Here is a 22354-nt window from a genome sequence, read left to right on the forward strand (position 1 = left end):
TGCTCCTGCTACTTAACCTCACTGCAGAGCACTCTTGCTGTTTGTTCTTTCTAAAAACAGAACCTAGTAGGGGGTTAGCCAAAGTATCGAGGTACAGCTTTTGGTGTTACTGAATAACTGGCTATCCTAATGCTTATTCTACCATTTCCCCCCTCTTGTAATTGTCTACAATCTGTCAACACGCACACACAAAAAGAACAAATGGGCTAGAAGTAGCCAGCCCAACTGGAAATGGTACAATAAAATTGTACAAAAAGTCAGCAACAATTCACTCACATTCCCGTTCACTTCTATCTGATCGAGAATAACTTCAGCAATATTTTTAGACACGTTATCCTGTTCAAGAGTTTCTTGATAAGGACCTCACTACACAGACATTGATAAGACAATTCTATAGAAAGAAAGTCCTGACTCTAATCCAGGATTATGTATCACAAGAAACTCAGCAACACGCCATTTATATGATGAAGAAGGATTCTATAAATGGGTTGTTTTGGAATGAGCACAACTCGGAGAAGCCTTAAAATGAATGAGAAGCAGAGCCAAAAGGATTCCAGAATTGTTGAAATTACAGTGCCCAGAAAGTGTCTGAAAATTAGATCTTTACACTGGTATTCCATTTGGGAGAAAAGGGTTTTTGTTTACTATGAGATACACCCTGTTTAAAACCTTTAGACAGTAGAAGGTAGAAAAAGTTGAAAATTCTAAACATCTCTTAAATAACAAGATACGAATCCTGTTCTACTTGAAAAGCCAATATTTTTACATAAAACTACCCATGTTTCAGACAGAAAAATCTTCGTTTCTATTGTTTGGTAAGATTTACCATCAGTTCTTATTCCATTTAAATAGATTCCTTGGTAAAATCAGAAGAAACTAAAAGGTTTCGTGGTTAATTGTAGTTTTGTTTTTTTTTTTTTCTGTTTATATTCATGCCTACCCCTGGAAACAAATGTCTGCCTCCAAGATTGAGCTTTAACAGTGTATCATGAATAATTTGGAGTCCGTTTCTTAGCCACAAGTTGAATGGCCACATTTTATGTTTTCATTTTGTCTCTGACTAATTTAAGCACTTCTTAAAATATAGAAACAGCAATTTCTGGCAAGTCTGGTTTGGTTTTTGGATTTTATAAATACTCCAACAAACCAAAAGGAGACAATTTAATTACATACTGAGAGTTGTTTTACCCACGCACAGTATAACATTTAATTGAAAGGCAACTGTAAAGGCAACATCTTAACTTTTCCTTTAACTTCCAAACTTAAGGAAGCAAGAAGTGTTTGGAAACTCTCACATTTTAAGATCTGCCATACTCCTACTGGCGCTTTGGGACAAGTGTGCAAAGGCCGTTGGGAGCCACTTAACGCCATTTCTCTACGCTGCCTATGTAGTCGTTGGTGCCATTGCTGGTGTTGCCATCACTCTGCTCTTGGCCTGCGCTCTGCTTTTGGCTTTCACGGTTCTCCTTGTGGCTCGAATTCTGACTCGAATTCTGAGTCAGGTTCTGAATCAGATTCTGAGTCACATTCTGATTGGCATTCAGATTTGGGTTCTGACTCGGATTCTGACTCGGATTCTGGCTCTGACCCTGACTCTGGAAATGGGTCTGAAGGAACCTCCCCTTCAGAAATTTGCGTTGTTCCTGACGCTTCTGCCTAGCTTCCTGATGCTCCTTCTGCCTCATAAACTGATACCTTTGCAAAAAGAGATCTTTGGCATAGCTGTACAATTCCATATCCAGAAAATTTAGTCCCTCAATCCGCTTTTGGATTTCCTCATTGATCTCAACACTAGAGGCCCTGGTGGTATTGTATTGGGTAAATGGCGAAATAAAGTTCATGTTGAAGGTTTTCTCAAACAGATACTGGGTCTTTCGCTGAAACTCAGTGAGGCCGAAGAACGCCATGTGCTTCAGATTCGATTTGGCACTTTCCAGGAGGACCTTGTTCCTCTGCTTCTCAGGCATGACAGACAGGTTGTAGCAGCCTACTAGGGTCAGGTCAGAGAGCATGCGCACTTGGCGGTTGTTGGCTAGATTATAGGGGCAGTCCATGAACTCTTTTAGGGGGCAGCCAGACCAGTCATCGCCAGTGTAGCAGCTGGGCAGCTCTTCTGAGGTTGGGGGCCTTCCATCACAGACATGCAGGGATGCTTTCCATGTGGCCCCTCTCTGGACATGCCTCCACTCGCTCAAGTACCGGGACACTGGGTCTCGGAGGATGGTGATGTAGTGGAAGTTTCTACAGACAAAGCACAGAGAACAATAGTGAGAGATGCGGGTGATGTAGGTGGAGTCAGGGAGATGCATGGCGGACGTGATGTTCACCAGTCAGTAAGGAAGGCAAAAAGGGAATGATGGTGATCTGGCAGCATTTGTCCCGTGCACTGTGCTGTAAACCACTGTCTGAGTCCTACTAGCCTGGCCAGGAAGCTAATTCTTTTGCCCGATTTGCTGGTACTGCAGCTAAAACAAGTAGGAAAAGTTTAGGCCTAGGACATCATCCCTGTCATTCTTCACTCCCTCTGCCTGCTCCCCCTGCTTGGCTTGCCCCAATCAATGAGAGAATCTTCCCAAAGACCTCATTTGCTAAGTAGGCAACCATTTTATTTCATACCCCCCACCCTTAAACCTGCATCAACTGATCACAAAATGGACACCAGTGGAAGCAAGTGATTTTTTTAACGTTTTATTTATTTTTCAGAGAGACAGAGAGACAGAGAGAGAGCACACAAGCAGGAGAGGAGCAAAGAGAGAGGGAGACACAGAATCCTAAGCAGGCTCCAGGCTCCAAGCTGTCAGCAGAGAGCCCGACGCGGGACTTGAACCCACGAACCACGAGATCATAACCTGAGCTGAAGGCGGACTCTTAACCGACGAAGCCACTCAGGTGCCCCACAGGTGATTTTATCGAAGCGATAATGGAGTTGATAAGTGAGCTGAAATTCTAATCTTTCTTACTAAATATACGAAAGCATTCCCCCAATATGCAGTCTAAACAGGATACCTTATTAAACAATAAAACCGCATTGAAAGGGTGCCACTATGATGCTTTGATTTTGGCTGTTGTCCTAACATCATGGCTCCTTCCTTACGGAAGTGGAATGTACAGGGAGGCAGAGCAGCCCAGGGCCTCCAGAAATAAACATTGCGGTTAGTCACCGACTGAAATAGACACGGTAGCTGCCAATGGCATATATGCAGGCTGCTACCTCGGTTTCAGACGTTGCTGAAAACTTGCCCCACCCCTTGCTGCCAGCCCTCACCTCTTCCTCTGTGGCACCATAGGACATCCACCCTCAGCTAGCACGTCCACACCTAACCTTTGTTAAAACGCTTTTGATACGGAATGGTGATTCCGTGTTTGTATTTCTGCTTAAACTATGTTTTCCAGAACGGGGGCTCTGGGCTGCTCTTCTAGAACTTCCAGGGAATTGGAGGGAGAGAGCTGGGGACTGGGAAGGCCATGCCTTATCGTGGCCAAAATCTCTGGGTGATCTAAGCGCCTTGCAAGTATCACAGAAAGTGTCTTTTAAAATAATTTTATATATTTTTCTGGAATAAATAAGCATGGGGGCACAGGAGAAGCATCTGGGAGTGAAAATGGAAAGAGGCCTCGACTTCCTTCACCTACCTCATTGCTTTTCCTAGGACCTGACTTTGCTAGCACCACTAAAATTCATGTCTGTGAAGTCCCACTGCTCTACGGCCAGCAGCTTTTGTTGTCCCGCAGCCTTTACTAAGAAAGGTGACTCTTCCCCCAGGGCTTTCTCCTTCCGCCCTTTGTTCTGGCATTCATTCACTCCTTCATCCAATACATATTTACTGAGCCTCTATGCTACGCTGGAGGCAACAGCTTAGCGGCAGTCTAATTATTTGGAAAAAAACAGAAGCTTATGAAGTCCAGTGACACATTTGGATTAATCTTTGAACCAGCTTTACCAGGCACACATTACAATGGGGGCTGCTGGGTATTTCAGACCCCCATAACAGAGTCGCCTTCATGCTTAGCTGACAGTCCTCCTGCCCTGACTTTTTGTACTGGTTTAAGCCTACAGTGACATCTTCTGGTAAATCCGGGAGTGAACCCCCCCCCCCCCCCCCCCCGTGCAAGTCTGAGGCTCTTCGTCCTAAAAACACTTTCAGAACAGATAGATCCCAACCACCGGGATTAATGTCACAACCACGGTTTTGGAAGCAGCATCCTCACATAGGAAGAGAGAGGAGGCGCCACAGAAAGGCAGACACAGACATCCAGAGTCTCTCCCTTTACGGATGTGTCTCTTCGTGCCCATATGAGATGAGGGCAGTCCAATGTGGGAAGCCTCAGTCTCTACACTGCAGGGATCGTCGTAGCCACAAAGAAATCAGATGAGCCCACATGCACCACACACACACACACACACACACACGTGCACACACTGCCCTGGTGGTAACAGCTGTCTGTGCTCAGAAGACAATAGCTCGGGAGATTCAGTGGTTTCCCAATAGCCAGCTTCTTGCAGGGAAAACAGGCCTGGGCTTCCAGACCGCATCCCCTGGAGACACTTGGGGCTGCTAGAGAGCACGATCCCAGGGCTGAAAAGGCCGATCTGCTGAAGGGCTGGTCTCCGGGAATGGCCGGCAGCCTCCTGAGTGTGTTGGAGGTGGGAAGGCAGGTGAGGATAACACCTGGGAGCTTTGGTTGGGCAAAGAATCCAGGAGGCTCATTACTCTGAGTGGAGAGCTGTCAGGGAAATACAGAGAAACAGTCTCCCCACCTAGGGCACCTGAGGATGTGACAGCCCAACCCATGGGGAACGTGACTGGGGAGGCCAAGAGGCACAGAAACACGAGTGGCGGTCTTCTGCCGGTCACTTCAGTTCCAGCACCTCGCGTGGGCCTGGCGCTGGGACAGGCACCAGGGAGGCCAACAGCGCCGAGACCTGGCAGGTCAATATCGTGTGTCGTTAATGGCTGGAGCGAGCAGAGGGCCAGAAAAACAAGAATTAGATGAGGCAAGAAGAGAGGAGTGGAGTGTGGATGCACAAAGATGAGCAGGAGCACAAACTAGCCTGTTGTGTGTGGAGGAAGTGCCCTGAGACCCCCTGGCTGGGAATTCAGCGGGGAATGGCAGGGCTTGGGATATGGACAGGTAGCCACCCACCTGGCTGCGGAAGCCCTCGGGTCCCCCGAGAAAGGATTTAGACTTCTGGAGATGCCAGAGAGGGCTTTAAAGGGGTTTAAGCAGGGGAACGACACGACGAGATCCGTGTTTTAGAAAGCTCGCCAGGCACAGAGTGTGGAGATGGAATTAGGGAAGCTAGCTGACGTCACTGCACAAAACAAGACAAAAGAAGGACACACTAGGGACATTTTTAGGGGGTAGAGTTAGCAAACCACGGTGTCAAAATGAACGCAGGGGACAGGAAAGAGGAGGGTTAAGGACATCCTTGGATTTTTGACGGCCGGCTTCATGTGCCCTGGGGCATCCAACAAGAGAGCTGAATGGACAGGTACAGTGCTCCGACGGTGATGTGGCCTTAACATAAAGATGTGGCAGTGCCACCAAAAAGTACTAGTTTCAAACCGTGACAGCCTACTTAGGGATCGATTTTTAATTCCACACGTGTGGCTTCAACGCCTCGAAGACAGCACTTAAATACCCCCGAGGTACCTCGAGGTTTCTCTTCTTTATGCTAAATATGGTTTTCAACTACTCTGGACACTGCCTCAAGTTGCCCCCGTGTCCGCTTGTTTCTTCTGAATATGTTCCACTTGATCGGAATGCGCCCTCCAGGCACAGTCTGACGAGTGACACATCGGGACAGTCTGTCACCTCCCTCATTCTCCACACCACGTCTTCTAATGTCGCCTCACCGCCGACACACAGTCAACTGAACTCTTTCATTTGTTGTTACACATACACCATTTTGAGATCCAATCTGCTTTATCCTGGACCTTGATCCTGGCCTTTACTTGTGGCCCTGTTTAATTTCTTCTTGTTCGAGTGGGTCTAAGCCTGTCAAAACACATCTGGATTCTGATCATACCCCCAATATCTTCACCCTATCTCCTTATTCCTTCTGGCAATGCCTGTATGCAGACATGGGTCAAAACAGGACAAGATGCAGGCGACAGCAGATCTGTGGTAGCTGCTGGAAATCTCCCTTCACGTGGACCTTAACTGGAAGGGTGCCGCTGAACGGACCAATTTAATTTTAAATGACTGAGCCATTTAAAATGGCTCAGCCCCAGGAAAATCACACTCAGCCTGTTTCGGTTAGTGGTAATGGGACAGAGATATCTTGCAACGAAATGTGTCACTTAATTAAGATGAACAGGTATCACATCTTTAAATTGGAGTCAGGACTTCCCATCGGTTACCCGGGTGAATTTAATAACCACTCTTTGGTCCGTCCGTGTGCCCGTGATGCCGTACAGAACAGGCAGAACAACATGAAAGGTTTGCCACCCTCTATGAGTCTAGGCCAGCTCTTTGCTGTCATTGCTAAGCAGCGGTGGAAACAACAGCGACCGACAAAGCGTGAAACCTGGGGGCCACCCCAGACTCTCCTGTCTTGCTCACCACCATCATGGGAACATTCCCCAAGTCCTGCTGATTCTAGCTCGTAGGAACATTCAAGTCATCCTTTCTACCACTGCCTGGGCTCAGGCCCTTATCATTTCTCTACTGGGTCACTGCAGCAGGGTCCTGGCCCACCTCCCTGCCTCTGGTCTCACGCCTAGCCCACCCCCCACCCATATGGCACACATCTGACCTGTCATTCCCTAAGACCTCTTAATCCCTGATACCTAACACGTCAGATCCAAGTTCCTCCCACACAGCGTCGTGGGGGCTGGCAGCCACCTTTCTTTCTCTCCAGCCCTATTTCTATCAAGCTCCCTCTACACAAGCCTTTCCTAACCATCAGTGATTTTGCATCCCCGCCCCCCCCCGAGTCTGGCACATTTGGCAATCTTTGGAGACACTCTGGTTGTTGCAGCTTTTGGGGGGGGCATGTGCTACTGGCATCTAGTGGATTGAGTCTAGGGATCCTGCTACACCTCCTACAGTGCAGACAAAAAGTTACCCAGTTCCCAATGTCGGTAGCTGAAAAATCCTGCTCTTTTCTGTATGCTCCAGGTATGGAAAAGTAGTTTCGTTTTCCAAATCAGTCCCAGGCAATGACCCGACAGGCCCCTTTCCTTTGGGGATGGAAGGCCCACTCTTTTGAATGGCCTGTGTATTTTTTTTTAAGTTTATTTATTTACTTTTGAGAGGGAGAGAGCGAGAGCGAGAGAGAGAGACAGAGAGAGAGAGAGAGAGAAAGCACATGGAAGTGGGGGAGGGGCGGAGAAAGAGGGAGAGGGAGAGAATCCAAAGCAGGCTCTGCACCGTCAGCACAGAGCCCGATGCAGGGCTCGAACCCACAAACTGCCAGATCATGACCTGAGCTGAAGTTGGGACGCTTAACCCACTGAGTCACCCAGGTGCCCCTGGCCTGTGTATTGTTTAAGTTACCCAGAAAACGCCTTCGAAACTCAACTGTAGGGGCACCTGGGTGGCTTGGTCGGTTAAGCGGCCGACTTCGGCTCAGGTCATGATCTCGCAGTCTGTGAGTTCGAGCCCCGTGTCGGGCTCTGTGCTGACAGCTTGGAACCTGGAGCCTGTTTTCAGATTCTGTGTCTCCCTCTCTCTCTGCTCCTCCCCTGTTCATGCTCTCTCTCTCTGTCTCAAAAATAAATAAACGTTAAACAAATTAAAAAAAAAACTCAACTGTAAGCTTGCTTCCTCCGTGAAACCTTCCTCAACCTTCCTGGGCAGAGTGAACTGCCCTGGTATTCCTCTGTTCCAGCTGTGCCCGCTGTAGCATTTATCCCTACGTGCTGGGATCGTCCAGTGATTTGTCTGCTTCCCCCGCTGCACTGTGAGCTCTGGGAGAGCAGGGGTTGGGTATCATTCATCAGTGTAAGCTCCTCTGGGTCCGGCACAATGTTTAACATAAAAGAAGTGTTTAATAAAGGATTGTCAAATGGATGCAGCAGAAGCAGCAGAGCTTAGGATGAGCTAATAGGAAAGGCATCTTTTTCTTTGATAAGGAAAAGCCACTAGATGTCAGTAGTAAATAACAGATATACCACTTTGTACCTGTGATGGAACATGTTAAGGCCATCCAGTTACACTTAGCCGTTGTCCCTGACTTTGTGTGCCGCAGACCAATGTTACAGAAAGCTGGAAAGTTAAAGGATGTTAAAAGTAAGTAAGTGGATAGAAACGGGTACCATTTTTTCATTTTTATTTGAACAGATTATCCTGCAATAAGGGCCTGATTCTAAGTCACAGAATCCTAGACTTGGCCAGAGCAAGAAGAAACCTTTGAGATGGCAAATCATCTCAGTCACACACTTCACTTTAGAGGTGGGGAAATCGAGGCCCTGAGAGCAGCACGGATTTGCCCACAAGACACAAGTTGCTGACAGGCCTTGGGAATCAGTGGAACTGCAAGTATTCCTGGGCTGAAGGCTGATATTCTTAGCAGATCCTGCTTCATGTCCGTCAGTTTCCCCGATGGCACGATAAACCAGGCCCGGGATAACCCTCACGAGGAGGAGATGTTTGCTGCTGAGAGAGGGCACTTCTTATACCAACTGCACAGCCAGGAGCTGGGGGGGCGCTTGGGCCTGCTGCTTACACATCAACACCCATCTAGACCATGAATCGGATATTGTTATTCTCATGGTGAGGATGAAGAAACTAAGAGAGAGGTGATTTGCCCCGGTGTCACGTAGCAAGTCAATCAGGGGTGCTCAGACCGAGCCCATTTCTCTCCAGAACCTGGGGTCTTCACATCCTAGTGCTGGGACCCAAACCCAGAGCTTCTGCTTCTGTCAACAAACTGACGTTGTGGCTCCAGAACCAGCAGCATCAGCACCACTTAGGATCTTGTGAGAAATGCACACTCTTGAGCCCTGAATGCAGAAACTCAGGGGCTGGGACCTGGCAGTCTCGGTCTTTTTTTTTTTTTTTTTAAGTTTATTTATTTATTTTGAGAGAGAGACAGAGAGAGACAGAGAGTGAGCAAGCAGGGGAGGGGCAGAGAGAGAGAGGGAGAGGGAGAGAGAGAATCCCAAGCAGGCTCGGCACTCTTAGTGCCGAGCCTGACACGGGGCTTGAACCCACAAACCGTGAGATCATTGTCTGGGCCAAATCCAAGAGTCAGACACTTAACCGACTGAGTCACCCAGGGGTCCCATGGCAGTGTGTGTCTTAAGAAGCCCTCCAGGAAATTCTGGGGCACAAGCACGCCTGAGTCCGTGATCCACTGTCTTAGGCATGTGTCTTCAGAGATTTCAAGTCAGAGATCCCAGGGGCTGCCCAGAGTATGGGCAAGCCAAGTGGGTGCCCAAGAGCAAGCCTGAGACCCTCGCTGCACTCTGTGGACAAGCCTAAAGGATGCCCATTTCTGTCCTGGGAAATCCCAGGGAACTCTGCCTGAGCAAAGCTATGAGGCTCATGCCATGAACATCTGTTTCCCTTTTAGGCCTCTGGTTCATGAACGAGGGTCTTCTTGCACCACTCAATGGAAAAATAAATATCAAATCTATTTCTCTTATGGAAGAAGGCCAACAAAACTGTACAAGTTAAGGTCACAGGAGTGATCAATAAAAAGTTAATTTAAGAAAGGAAACAAATTCTTAGCCCAAATCAATAGGAGTGGACGTTTTATTATACCTGTAGCTTAATTTCATACTTTTTTTTTTTTAAGTTCAGCCTTTGCACATCATGTTCCTGGAGTAATGACGAGTGGTAGCACAATGTGAGCCGTGGTTGGTGGCCCTCAGTACACTGTGCAAACAGTAGGAGTTATATATGACAATGAGTCATCAACGTTGAAGGTCTGATCTCCTTCCTCGGTTAATGATGCTGAAACCAACCACATGGATCCTCCTACTGCACGTAAATGGCTCGGTCGAAGCGAGGGGAATGACGTTCAGAAAAAACAACATTAATATGTGAGCACAGAGTAAATCAAAGTGGAGTTAATTGAATCAAAGGCACATAAGCCTCTGACGGGATTGGATCCCTCAAGACCTGGACTTGCCATTTTAACTGCTTTTCTTGGGTGACTCATGCTGGCAGTCCCCAAAGAGGAGTTCCATAAACGCTGTGATCAGCAGTGGCCGTGAAAAAAGTGGGATTTCAAGAGGGGAGTACTTTGAACTATGTGGACGCTCATTTAAATGTGTCGTTTCTGGTACGTTTGTCGAGACCCTCCTGTGGCTCAGTCGTCATGGTTTTCTGATTTTCTTCCCGACACTAGGGAGACCTAAGTGATCTGGACACTGAACGTCTGCCTTTGCCCTTCAAGTTGAAGCTGTGGGCTCATGACAAGGCCAGACCCTCCTGGACAACCCGTGGCAGGGAGGGAGCAAGACCCCCTTAGGAGCCCACTGATGGCTAAGACTACCACGTCTTCCACTGCTTCTTTGAATGGATTGAGTAGAGTCCTCAGCACCTGCTGGGTGTAATACCAACTTGGAAGAAATTGAAGGTCTCACTCACCAATCTACTCAGTTCGCTTGCACAGGATTTCTTGTTTATTCTTCACACACCACCCAAAGGAGCAGGTCTATGTATGTAAAGGAATAGCTTAATTAACACCTCTATTGAATGATCTCTTTCCTTTGGCTAACTGAAGCCTCTTTTTAACATGTCTTCCTTGTGTTTAGTATTATTTTTTTTTTTTTGGTAAATCTCTTTTTTTTTCCTGCTCCCATGTTTCCTGCCTTCCAGAAGGGTCAGAAGGATGTTTTGCTAAGCCGTTCTTCTCCTCTTCCTTTCACAAAGCAGCAAGACGATGTCTTCTGCTTTGTTGAAAAGGAAGAAAAGAAGATTTCTAATGTCTGTAAATTCAAACCCAACGTGAAATTCTTCACGCGGTAAGTCCTGGTGATATTTACTTCTTTTTAAGAGAAATCTAGCTCTCTTCCTTCCCAAAGCCCAGTAGGCTCCCAAGTACATAAATCTAAGGACTTCTGCAAATAGTGAGAAAAATGAGTTCTTTAACAAGATGTGAAATTCCGGGTTTTATGACCCGTGGTTACCAGCCTTCACCCAGCGTCCACTCAATTGCGCGGCGGCATGAGAAGTTCTGCAGCTTACACTGCGCCCTGAAATGTTTTGCATTCTGAAGTTATTTTGTGAGTCTCGGCTCATTAATACTCAGTGTGTTGCTGAGGTGCCAAGAAGTTTCAGAGAAAAACTCGTTCAGCGTGTCACGCCCCGTGAAGGGTTGTGTGCTGCCCACGACACGTGGAGACCGGTTCTGCCACTGATTAACAAGCTCACGCGTCCTGCCTTCCCTGCCTGCCTGCTACTTCTCAGCTCCCTGAGTGTTTCTAAGTGGCATCCCTGTGTCAACTGTCATGGCCTGAGGGCCGCCATCCCAGGCAGCCGGCAAGAGGGGTCGGCTCTCTTCCTTCCTTCAGAAGGGTGGGCAGAGGTGAGCCAGGGCAAGCGTCAACCCCTGGACGACAGGAGGAGGCTGGGGAAATGTCTAAATGCGCCACTGAGACCGGCATGGTTACTGTCGTGCACCTCAGATGAGCACCTTCGGTATCTCTTGTCCTCAGGCTCTATTGTTCCTGACCTGCTTTTTTTGCTGGGAAGCACGTCCACTACAGAGCACAGGTCCGAGGTCTCAACCAGGAAGTCATAAAAATGGTACCATCATGAGGCGCCTGGGTGGCTCAGTCGGTTGAGCGTCTGACCTCAGCTCAGGTCATGATCTCACGGCTCGTGAGTTCGAGCCCCGTGTCAGGCTCTGTGCTGACGGCTCGTAGCCTGGAGCCTGCTTCGGATTCTGTGTCTCCCTCTCTCTCTCCCCCTCTGCTGCTCATGCTCTGTCTCTGTCTCAAAAATAAATCAACATTAAAAAAAATATATAAGAAAACATGGTACCATCATGACATTCAATTCAGGAACAGGCACGCACAAGTTGGCGATACGGTGTTCTTTTAGCCCTGGAGGTGGGGAGCTTGGCCTTGCATTGCAAGGCATATGCTTACTTGAGCCACAATGAGTGTACCATCTCTGGGGGACTGAGAAGTTGCCACAAGGGAAGCTGTGAGAGCAGTAGCAAGGCAGCCATATGTATATGGGCTTCTGCTCTCAAAGAACTTAACATGTAGTTGGGGAGACAGAAGCACCATTCAGTGCGGGGTGCGGGGGGGGGGGAGAAGGGCAGAACACAGCGAGGCGCTAATTGTGTCATACAGAGCCTAGGTGCAAAATGAGTCAGAGAGGACAGTTTATTGTATGTGATAGTCATCAAGGAAGGCTTTGTGTAGGAGGAGGCGGAGGAGGAGAAAGCTGACTGAGCCCTAAGGGAGCGAAAGAATTTAAGCAGGTGTGATGTGTGGAGGACTGGAGACGTTCTGACACGAGCAAGCAGCACAGCAGAGGGGATACTAATAAGTGCTCTGACTCAAAGGGGGCCCGCAGTGTGCCAGGCCCTACACTAGATGATTTCTCGCGGCACCCCACCACACGGGTGCCAACGCCTTCCTTCACCGTGGGCACAGTTTGTGAAATGACGAAGAGGGTCTGTCCATTGTAGCCACCTGTGACTGCTGAGCCTCTTGAAACGTGGCTAGCCCAAAAGAAGTAGCACTTTTAGTGTTTTCAGGCAGACTAAAGATTACCAGGACTGAGGGCAAGAGAAAATATCCCAGTGATGAATTGGTATTTATAGTGATTGCATTGTGGAAATGATCTATTTTTGACACATTGGGTCAATTAGGATATATATTACATTTAATTTCACTGTATCTTCTCACTTTCAACGTGGCTACTAGAAGGTTTAACATGACAAATGGGACTGACATTGTATTTCTGCTGGACAGTGTTATTCTATCCACAGCCAGACTGTCTGGGTTCAAATTCAAATTCAAATTCAAATTCAAATTCCAGCTCTGCAATTAGTAGCTGTGTGGGCCTGGGCATATAACTTAACCTCTCTGTGCTCCCCTATTTCTCATGCATAGCCTGAGGGAAAACTGTAGGGTCTGAATGAAGATGAAAATGAGGATGTCTAGCTAGCTAGCTAGCTAGCGATCAAGTTGTTGCTGTTAGTATACAGGTAAGGGTATTCAGCTAAAAGATGTTATTTAACTATACAAAAATCACAGAGCTAGTTAGTGACTGGCAGGTCTGCGTGACTCCTGAGCCCAAACTCTTTTTTTTTTTTTTAGAGAGAGAGAGAGAGAATGGGAGAGAGAGAGAGAGGGAGAGATCATGTGGGGGTGGGGGCAGGGGAAGAGAGAAAAGAGGGAATCCCAGCCAGGCTTCACACCCAGCACAGAGCCCAATGTGGGGCTTGATCTCACAACCATGAGATCATGACCTGAACTGAAATCAAGAGACAGAAGTGTAACCGACTGAGCCATCCAGGCATCCCCTGAGCCCAAACTCTTGCCCACTGCCCTGGTTGATGCCCTCTTTGGTCTCTGCATCCTCCCTGCCAGTGCGGTCCGAGTCTCCCGCCTGTGGGCTCTCCCTGGCTTTGACAACCTCACTCGGGCCCGGGCACTGAGCTCAGCCTCCAGAGGCACAGGCAAGGGCACAACTGACCCGGCCAGAGCAGGAAGCGTAGAGTAGGAGGTAGTCAAATATGCCAGGATGGGAAAGGAGGTGCTGATTTCGTGGGGTCTGTGGGCCCAAGACTGCGCCTTAGGGAGGGAGCTGGGCGCATGAGAAGTGGGGGCCGGGGCTGCAGCCGGTGACCTTTCTACCGCCAGCTCCCTCGCCATTCCCAGATTGTGAGAAATCCAGACACACGTTGCATCGTTTCTTTAGGGGCCTCCACGAGGACAAGGAGTCAAGTGACGGGGCTTTTTCACCGGGTAGACGGTCACTAAATATCATTTAGGGTCATTTTGAGCAGGCTGTAACCGGCTGCACTCGTTCGCCTGCGCCTGCCGTACACGTGCTGTCTGGGAGGCAGGCACCTCGAGTGTGCTTTGGAGAGATCGTTAGAGGAAAACTAGTCAAGATAAATGGCTGCTCTCAGCATTGTGCTATTTTCCAGAACAGCACAGGGGGAAAGTTTCCCCCTAAATGAAAGCTGCCCTTCTTGAGCCCCGGGTTGATTTTAATGAGCTCTAATATTGTTTTAAGGTGCTGAGAGAGATGAAGTACAAACCCTCACTTTTGGGGGGGGGGAGCAAATCTCCTTAACCATTTCAACTGTAAAGAATCGGAGCCATTCAGAATTTCCAGGACTGGCAGGGACGTGCCTCCCTTCCCCTGGGAGAGTTTTTTTCTGCAGGTACTCAGGCTGCAAAAGGCACAATTATTGTGGAAATAAGTGTTCTCTACAGCACCAGGCATGGCCTTGTTTCTTTATAATGATAACATTGGGAATGGAAAAATAACTCACCAACCCCCACCCCCCAACCTCTCTACCTGACAAAGAATCTGATGTGACTTTGGAGTGGCTCCAGGAAGGGGTAATGAAGACACCAAGATCCTGCCTGAGTAGAAGGAGTTATTTTGAAGGAAATAGTTTGTTAGGTTGGTGCCTGTCATGGGTTTGTTTTCCGTGGTGGCGGCAAGAGACTTTGGACCGCTAGCTGTATTTCTGCTTTCAGGCAAAAAGAGAATGTACCCTGGGGGGCCAGGGGACCAAGTGCCCTCCACACCGCTCCCCAGCTCCTGCAGGTTACAAGTGAGTATCACACTGGAATGTCTTGGGTCCTAGAGCAAGATATTTTTGTACCCATCCACAATGTGATGGAGTGGGAAAACTTAAAAGCTCGTGAAACCAAACAGCTGTATATGTTGTCATATATGAGTCATGGTTCCAGTTTGGCTGGTAAAAGTGTCAACGTCCCCCAATTTTTGACAGAGTACAAGCTCTGTTTTTGTTTTTGTTTTTTTCTTAAATGACACTTCGCAAGCGCCATCTCGTGCAAAATGGGGACCTGTTTTTCTGACAAGGAGTCAGGCCATCTTCTAGTCACGGTGGGAAGTTCACCGAGCAGGGAGCCTGAGTCCTCGGTCCCTGCTTCCACGTATAGGCTGAGCTCTGTGCTGCCCTCCACATGGGCGAGGGCCATGTCCCACGTGTGTAAACCAGCCCACCTGCTGAGAGGCAAAGCCCCTGTAAAGGGAGCCACTGGAAGTCACGCACAGATGGAGGCCAACAGACCCATATCTGGCACAGAATAGCGTGGCTTGGCAGGCCTCTTGGACAGGTTGCTTGGTCCAACTGTTTCACCATCGGGAACACCCAGGCCCAGAGATAAATGATACGGGCTCGTCTGGGGTCACCCGGCCGGTCTGTGGCAGAGTCGCGATCCAAAACCACGTGTCCGACTCCTTCCCCCAGCTTTCAACATACCATGCTCAAGGTGACTGACAAACAGGAATCAGCTTCAGGAAAAGGCAAGCCCTCTGGCAGATGCTCAGTTACTTTCTACTGCGAGGTCTGAAAGCCACAAAGAAGGACTCAAAGTCAATGCTCAGACTACGAGAGATGTCTGACTCGGGTTTGCCAGCTTAAGGCAAATTCTTGAGGGTGGCACCACCCTCGGACCCTTCCGTTAATCATTCACTCTGTAGACGTGACAGTGGGGAGTCAGAGTCACTTACACATTGCATGAGTCACGTACACAGCTTTCCCTCCTGGTTTGGCTTTTCTCTCCGGCACTGAGGTTAACTCTCTGAGATAGTGACTCACAGGAAGTTGGACTTAAGGCCACAGATGATTGCTCTAAATGATATTCCCCTTCCCATAGTGATTTTTTAGAAAGGTCATCTGAAGAGAATCATGGGTATCACTGAAAGCAGGAAGGAAGGAGGGGGGGCTGGTTAATAACAATCGGAAGTTTCAGGTGACATGATGAATGGCTCACCGTTCTGATATTTTTAGTTCCTCACACAATCCCTTTAGGCATACGGGACAAAAACCAGAACTACCGTTTTCCAGATGAGGAACTTGAACTTCAAAGGAAGTGACTTCCTAGTCAACAGTGGGTCTATGACCAGAACCCAGGTCTCCAAACTCCCAATTTGGTGTTTTCTTCACTCTTCTCTGCTGCCCGTTAAGCCCCCAGTGGATAGCTGAACAGTCCATTTCTCTTGTGTTCTCTTTTCAACCAGGCTGTGTATTCTGTGCAGGTCAATCCTAGCTGGCATCTCTCGTCTGTCTCAGCACTGGGCCCAGCACCTTACGGGAACACGGGCTGGTGGGGTCAATTATGGAAGGTCTACCGTGAAGCCTCGGAATTGCCCAGGATGCTCCTTTTTGCCCTCTCCTACGTGCAGCTCCTCAGGCCCCAGTGTCGGCCTTCCCCAGCTGGGAGAGACTGTCACACACACACACACGCACACACACACACACACACACACACACAAAGCCACTGAAGCGTAGACAAGGCCCCTTCCCCTCAAACACTTCCCTGCCGAACCCTGAAATCGCACTTTTGCTTTCGTCCCACTTTTGTCCTTCTCCATCCCCCGTCCTGCACCTCCCCTTCCTCTAGCCTTTCCCTGCCAGACCCTCTCTGCTTCGACTGCTCAAAATCTTAGATCCAGAAAGAAAGTGCTTAGAGAAACTCCTTCTCATCAAGGTGTCTGCCCTTTGGCATCAACCGGAAGGATGTCCATTTTAGAGAGGCATCCCGAGGAGCCATGCCATGTCCTCTCTAGCAGGGCTAGCGCTAAGGGGAGGGAGGCCCTCCTGAAACCCCATCTGGTAAGGTGACTGGCCACCAGGTGCAGGGGAAAGTCACGATCAGGATGCCTGATCCTTTCTGTTTGAAGAAAGCACAGGTATTTGAAATGAGGCCATTTGGGGGGGGGGGTGCCTGGGTGGCTCAGTCACTGAAGCAACCGGCTCTTGGTTTTGGCTCAGGTCATGATCTCACGGCTCGTGGGTTCGATCCCCACGTCAGGCTCCGTGCTGACGGTGGAGAGCCTGCTTGGGATTCTCTCTCTCTCTCCCCCTCTGTCTCTGCCCCTCCTCCTGCTCGATCTCTCTCTCTTTCTCTCTCAAAATACATAAATAAGCTTAAAAACATGAGGCCACTTGGCGACAGTTTTGATCAAACTTCTTCTCCTTTTCGGAGTCATGAATCAGTCAGGAACACACCAAGTTAGAACAAGATTTGATTTCCCTAAAGCTATTTTTGAAATCCTGTTGTTCCCCTACCCCAGCCCTTTCCATTTAACGTTTCACGAGTCACGGTGTTACGAGGAACGTGTGGGCCAGAACACATCGACCTTCACCTTCTGCATGCTGGGAAGAATGTGTTGACAGTTGAAACATGGGCAGATACCTATTGGAGACGGGAGTGTTGCCGCATCTTCAGTGTAAAAGCATAGTTGAGGCCACAAGTGAGTCACCTTTGAGGTTCTCAAATAATGTGAAATATTTCTATTTCTCAGCTCATTTTCAAGGATTAAAGAGCTATTATGCCAAACTGTTTTGAAGGCATAACACCCTCTTTGTCCTCTTCTAAAAAAGTTCTCCACAACAAAGATTTTTTAACAAGGCACATTTTCTCCTTCTCTCGTTAGAGCCTCGCAGCAGGCCAGCCCATTGCACAGATGCAGATATTAGTGCGCAGAGGTGAAAGGTCACCCAGCCGGTAAGTGACCAAGTTACATATGGCTGAAACTCCCGTCTAGACATCCGGACTCGTTTTGTTACCCTGTGCCACTCTGCTCATTTATTCGAGAGTGAAAGGAATGTTGCCTTCTGCAACATCCTGCCAGGCGTGCAACTGGGGCCAGCCTTGCGGGGTGGCAAGATTTTCAGGGGTGCTGGGGAGCACACCCTCTCCTTCTCACAGTTGGCCAGGAAACCACAATGTACAGTTCACTCCTTTGGCTTAAGGATCTGCCCTCTCTGTGTGTGGCGGGGAGCAGGGGCTAAGGCTAGAGGGTCATAAGCCATTAAGGTATTTAGCAGTCATTTAGGTGGGGCAGGGTTCGATAATCAGGTCCTGCATTGAGAAGGCGGGAGGGCTGTGCAGAGCACGTATAGAGACAGGCACCGAGCTCTGAGGAAGGAGAAGGAGGCTAAGAACAAAAACTGAGGACACCGAGGGCAAACTTGGCTGCCTTATAATTTTGCTGGGGCTGAGGACCTGTCAGGAATTGCTGGTTTAAAAGTAAATGGGAAGCAAAAATAGAAAGGGTAAAGCACAGGCTTTGCAGAGAAAATTAGCAGACTGCTTTTCAGTTGAATAATGTCCACGCTTTACGGCTAAGTTACTGGTCCAGTCGTATCGCCGCCCCCTCCCGCACCCTGACCCCACACTCAACACACCAAAGTCCTGTCCCTGTGCCTCACGCCGTTGCCTATGCTGCCCCCACCAGGCACCCCCATCACCTGTCCTCGCTCCCTGTCTCTTCAGATAGGGCTGGAGGGCTGTCTTCTCCAGGCTTCCTTCCTCCTGATGCCCACAGCCCACGCAGCCATGCTTTCCTCTGACCCTCCAACAAGGGTTATGTGGACTCTCCAGGGACCCTGTTCATCTGACGTTGTAAGGTAAGGTATTCCTGTCTAAGTGTTCTCTTCCCTCCAAGGCTGTGGGCACTGTGGGAAGAGGGCAGGGCTAGGTCTTGAGAAACAGCCAGCCATTGATAAATGCCTCGTAGTTAAGAGCTCCGTCTCTGGAGTCAGAGAGTTCTGGAAGCCAGCCCCAGATTATATAACCTCGTGCAAATCACTTAAGCACTCTAAGTCTGGGTTTCCTCATCTGTAAGCACCCATTTCCCAGTGTTGTGATTTCTCAGCGAGATGTTCCATGCAGAGTGCTTAGCACTGCACGGGACACCTGGGTATGCATCCCACAATTCCTTGATCTTAATATTATTTTTCTCTTACTGAAATGTGCAATCTTCTTCGGCTCCCTTTACCAATAACCCCACAGAGCCGTTATCCCAGAAGCAAAGGGAGTCACGCTGGGAGGGTTTGTTAAATGGCACGACGCACACTGTATTTACTGTGACATCTACCCCATCAAGATGCAGGCGAAGACACTAACTGGTTTCAACTTGAAGCCGATATCTCTGTGGCCCACACGCTGAATGCCGCTGAAGCCTCCGTCCCCTGAGCAGTTTTTCATTTTCCAGAGTCCACTCGCCCTTCCAAGAATCTCAATGCCTCATTGATTCATAATACAGTGCATAAAGATTTCATTTTTCCTGCCCACAGTGATACATTATGGAGGCAATCTGCCTTGCCACTGAAAAGTTTGCTTAGTAGAAAAATTTGGAGTTTTGACATTCAGGAAATTACAGTCATCTGTAAAACACGATTGATATGCCAAGGCTAACATTTTCATTGCACTTGCAGAGCCAGAATAACTATGATAAAATATGTGTTACCCCACACACATTTTGAGATCTTTTAAGGAAACATTCGTTCCTTCTGAGAACCCCTCCCGAGGCTCCGGGACCGTAATGGCTGTGCCAGTTAGCTGTCTGCCATTCACAAGGAAACCTCCATTGACCAGACCAAGTCTCTGGTTCTAAGACAAACCAATGGCCCGAGCCTTCTGATTTCGTCTCGGGTTGGAGGCTGGAGCTGTGTTTTCGCGTGCCACCAGGTTAAAGACATGAGAAAGAATCGAGAAAACGAGGTAAAAAAACAATCCACCTCCTTTGTGGAATCGTCAGCCAGCCACAAAAGGCAGAGGCAAATAATAGGCAGAGCTACAAGTTGAAGACTTACAATAGAGAAATCCAAGCATCCTATACCTGCTTACATTTTAAATTTGCTCTCCATATTTTTGCGCGAAAGCATTTCTTTCTTCCTTTCTAGGTACGCTTTTCAGTGTTAAATGGCCTAGGAAGACCAAGTCTCTGGAGCTATCCACCTTTAAAAACTAATTGCAGGGGCGCCTGGGTGGCTCAGTCGGTTAAGCGTCCGACTTCGGCTCAGGTCATGGTCTCCCTGTCCGTGGGTTTGAGCCCCGCATCGGGCTCTGTGCTGACAGCTCCGAGCCTGGAGCCGGTTTCGGATTCTGTGTCTCCCTCTCTCTGACCCTCCCCTGTTCATGCTCTGTCTCTGTCTCAAAAATAAAAAATCAACAGTAAAAAATTTTTTTTAATAAATAAAAATAAAAAAACGGATTGCATTTCTCATTCTGAAATCAAATGTTGGAATCAGCTGAGCTGAGGGGCGTGGATGATCTTTATGACCATAGTGACGGAGCTGTCCATCCAGAGTCAGGTTTGGCTAGGTTACGGGCAGTTTCTGGTTGGTCCTTATCTATTGAGACCCAGGAGCAGTACACATTCAAACTGTGTGGTTCTGGGGGGGGTGGGGAGGGGACAGGTGCCACTGCCTTTGATATCGGGAATGGCTTAGAGCAGTTCCCTAGCCAAGCTTGGGTCAGTTTCTTTAGGTGTTCAGAAAAACATTTTGCACAAAAGGTGTAAGTCGGACCCATGGATCGAGCTCCCATACTCAATTACAGCAAGGGCACACTGACCCTTTACTCTGTAGCAGGCACGAGTCTAAGCAATTAACATGTGGTACTTCATTTAACTATTATCACCACTTATGAAGCAGATGATAGTAATACCACCCTCTTTCTATGGATGAAGAAACTGAGGCACAGAAAAGTTGGGCAACTCTCCCAAAGGTAGTAAGAGGTAGAGCTGGGATTCAAACCTCAAACACAAGGCTATAGAATGCCTTATGTAGGTGTTGTGTTTTTGTTTTTGTTTTTCGAGAGGCCCTCTCTTTCTGGTCAGACATGTGGCCTGGATTCTTCGTGTGTCCCCATACCTGTGGTAGGAAGGCTTTCCTGTCCTCTTGAAGCTCTTGGCAAAACTTGTTTTTAATATTTACAAAGCACTCTCTTCTTGTCCCCACCCCTGCCTGAAGCTTCCTGCACCTAACTTCTTATCTTCATTCATTTCCCAACAGTGGTTGAACAGATGCTAGAGGGGCAAGGCTAAGGTCAAGGGTGGGGGGAGGCAGAGAGATGGGTGCCAAAGACAGTTTGGCAAAGAGCCTGCCTACCCCCCCAGGCTTAACCTTTACGGGTACCCATATTCGGGGTTCCTGGGTCCCATTGCTCCCCTCTAGGCCTTATTTAAGCTGATCAGCCAACTGACTGAGGGAGATTGAGAGATAGGGGAGCAAATGGAACTCCTCAGAAAAACAGAATCAGGGAAATAGAAGTTTTGAGAGGTAGAGAAGATGGAGGGGAAGAAAGGGAAGCCAAGGGGCAGTAAGGACAAGAAAGGATAAAGGGAGAGCAAAAAGCACAGAGGGGGGACACCATAGAATAAAAAGGAAGAGGTGACGTCAGGGGTGTCAGGGATGAAGGGCTGTCAGAGGTGATGTCTCCTATCCTCTCACAGCCGTCCTTCACCATTTGGGCACCACCGAGAGTCTGTTACGTTGCATGGGGCTCCATCCAAATGACCTTGCTCTTTCCCTTCTCCGAGCCCCAAGTGCACTCAGAGTCAGCACATGACTTTTTCCCCTGAATTTTTACACATGTGATTTTTTTGGAGGGTCTGGAACTAGGCTGTATGCTCTTTAGGGTTTGGGGCCCGCTCTTACAGCACGGTTTCTGTCTCCAAATCTCTATCATTGCAGGAAATCCTCTGTGCATTAAGGTAACTGACATATTAAGCTTCCTACAATCACTAGCTCATATTTATTAGCACGTGCTTTATTAGAAGGTAAATAAATATCCTTCCAGGTATGGGATACACAGGGAAATTTTCCACGGGAGAAAGGGCACTGTTTGGAGACTGCAGATACTGAGGGGGGGGACCCCAAAGATACCCAGGGAAGAACAGAGTAAGTGCCCCAACACCGCACTCACCTAATGATTCCCCCAAGGTTTCCCTGTTGTATAAATCAAGAGATCCCAGATATATTCATGTCCTTATATAATAATTCGTGTCTGTTTATATGATGCACACACACTCAACTTTAAGAAACAGTGCTTCAATACTCCTAGGCATGAGTAAGAAAGCCTTTTGGAAGTCACTTCAAATTCTTTTTGGAAGCAGGCGGCATAGGGGAAAAAAAAGTGGCTCAAGAATAGAAAGCCTTTCCCCCTTTGTTTATCTTCATGACGTCTTACAAATTGATTTAGAGGGCTCTATTGCTCTGTGACTCACACATTTGGCTTGCGGAAGGTTTTGAAATCCAGAATCCATAAAAGGGACCTAACATATCGTGAACAAATTGCAGGGGCGCTCCCACCCAGAGGGCTCCCAGTGATCGCTGCCAGACTTGCCTGCCTGCCGATCCCACCCAAAGACTCGAGGGTGCTGCTAGGGCTATTCAAGTGGCCTCTTCCTCCAGAGTGAGACAAGTGACTGTCAC

General features: G+C 48.3%; 1 protein-coding gene across 3 annotated transcripts in view; it reads right to left on the bottom strand.

Moving 5' to 3' along the window:
- Positions 1-740: 740 nt before the first annotated feature.
- Positions 741-22354, bottom strand: part of HS6ST2 (heparan sulfate 6-O-sulfotransferase 2) — a 288833-nt gene continuing 267219 nt past the window's right edge. For all 3 annotated transcript variants that reach the window (XM_027054225.2, XM_027054223.2, XM_027054226.2), the window contains one exon: positions 741-2241. In XM_027054225.2, coding sequence (XP_026910026.1) covers positions 1362-2241 — 880 coding nt within the window. In that variant the 3' untranslated portion in view covers positions 741-1361. The remainder of the gene's footprint in view (positions 2242-22354) is intronic.

The sequence above is a fragment of the Acinonyx jubatus genome, chromosome X (assembly GCF_027475565.1).
Source record: "Acinonyx jubatus isolate Ajub_Pintada_27869175 chromosome X, VMU_Ajub_asm_v1.0, whole genome shotgun sequence".
Taxonomy (NCBI): Eukaryota; Metazoa; Chordata; class Mammalia; order Carnivora; family Felidae; genus Acinonyx; species Acinonyx jubatus.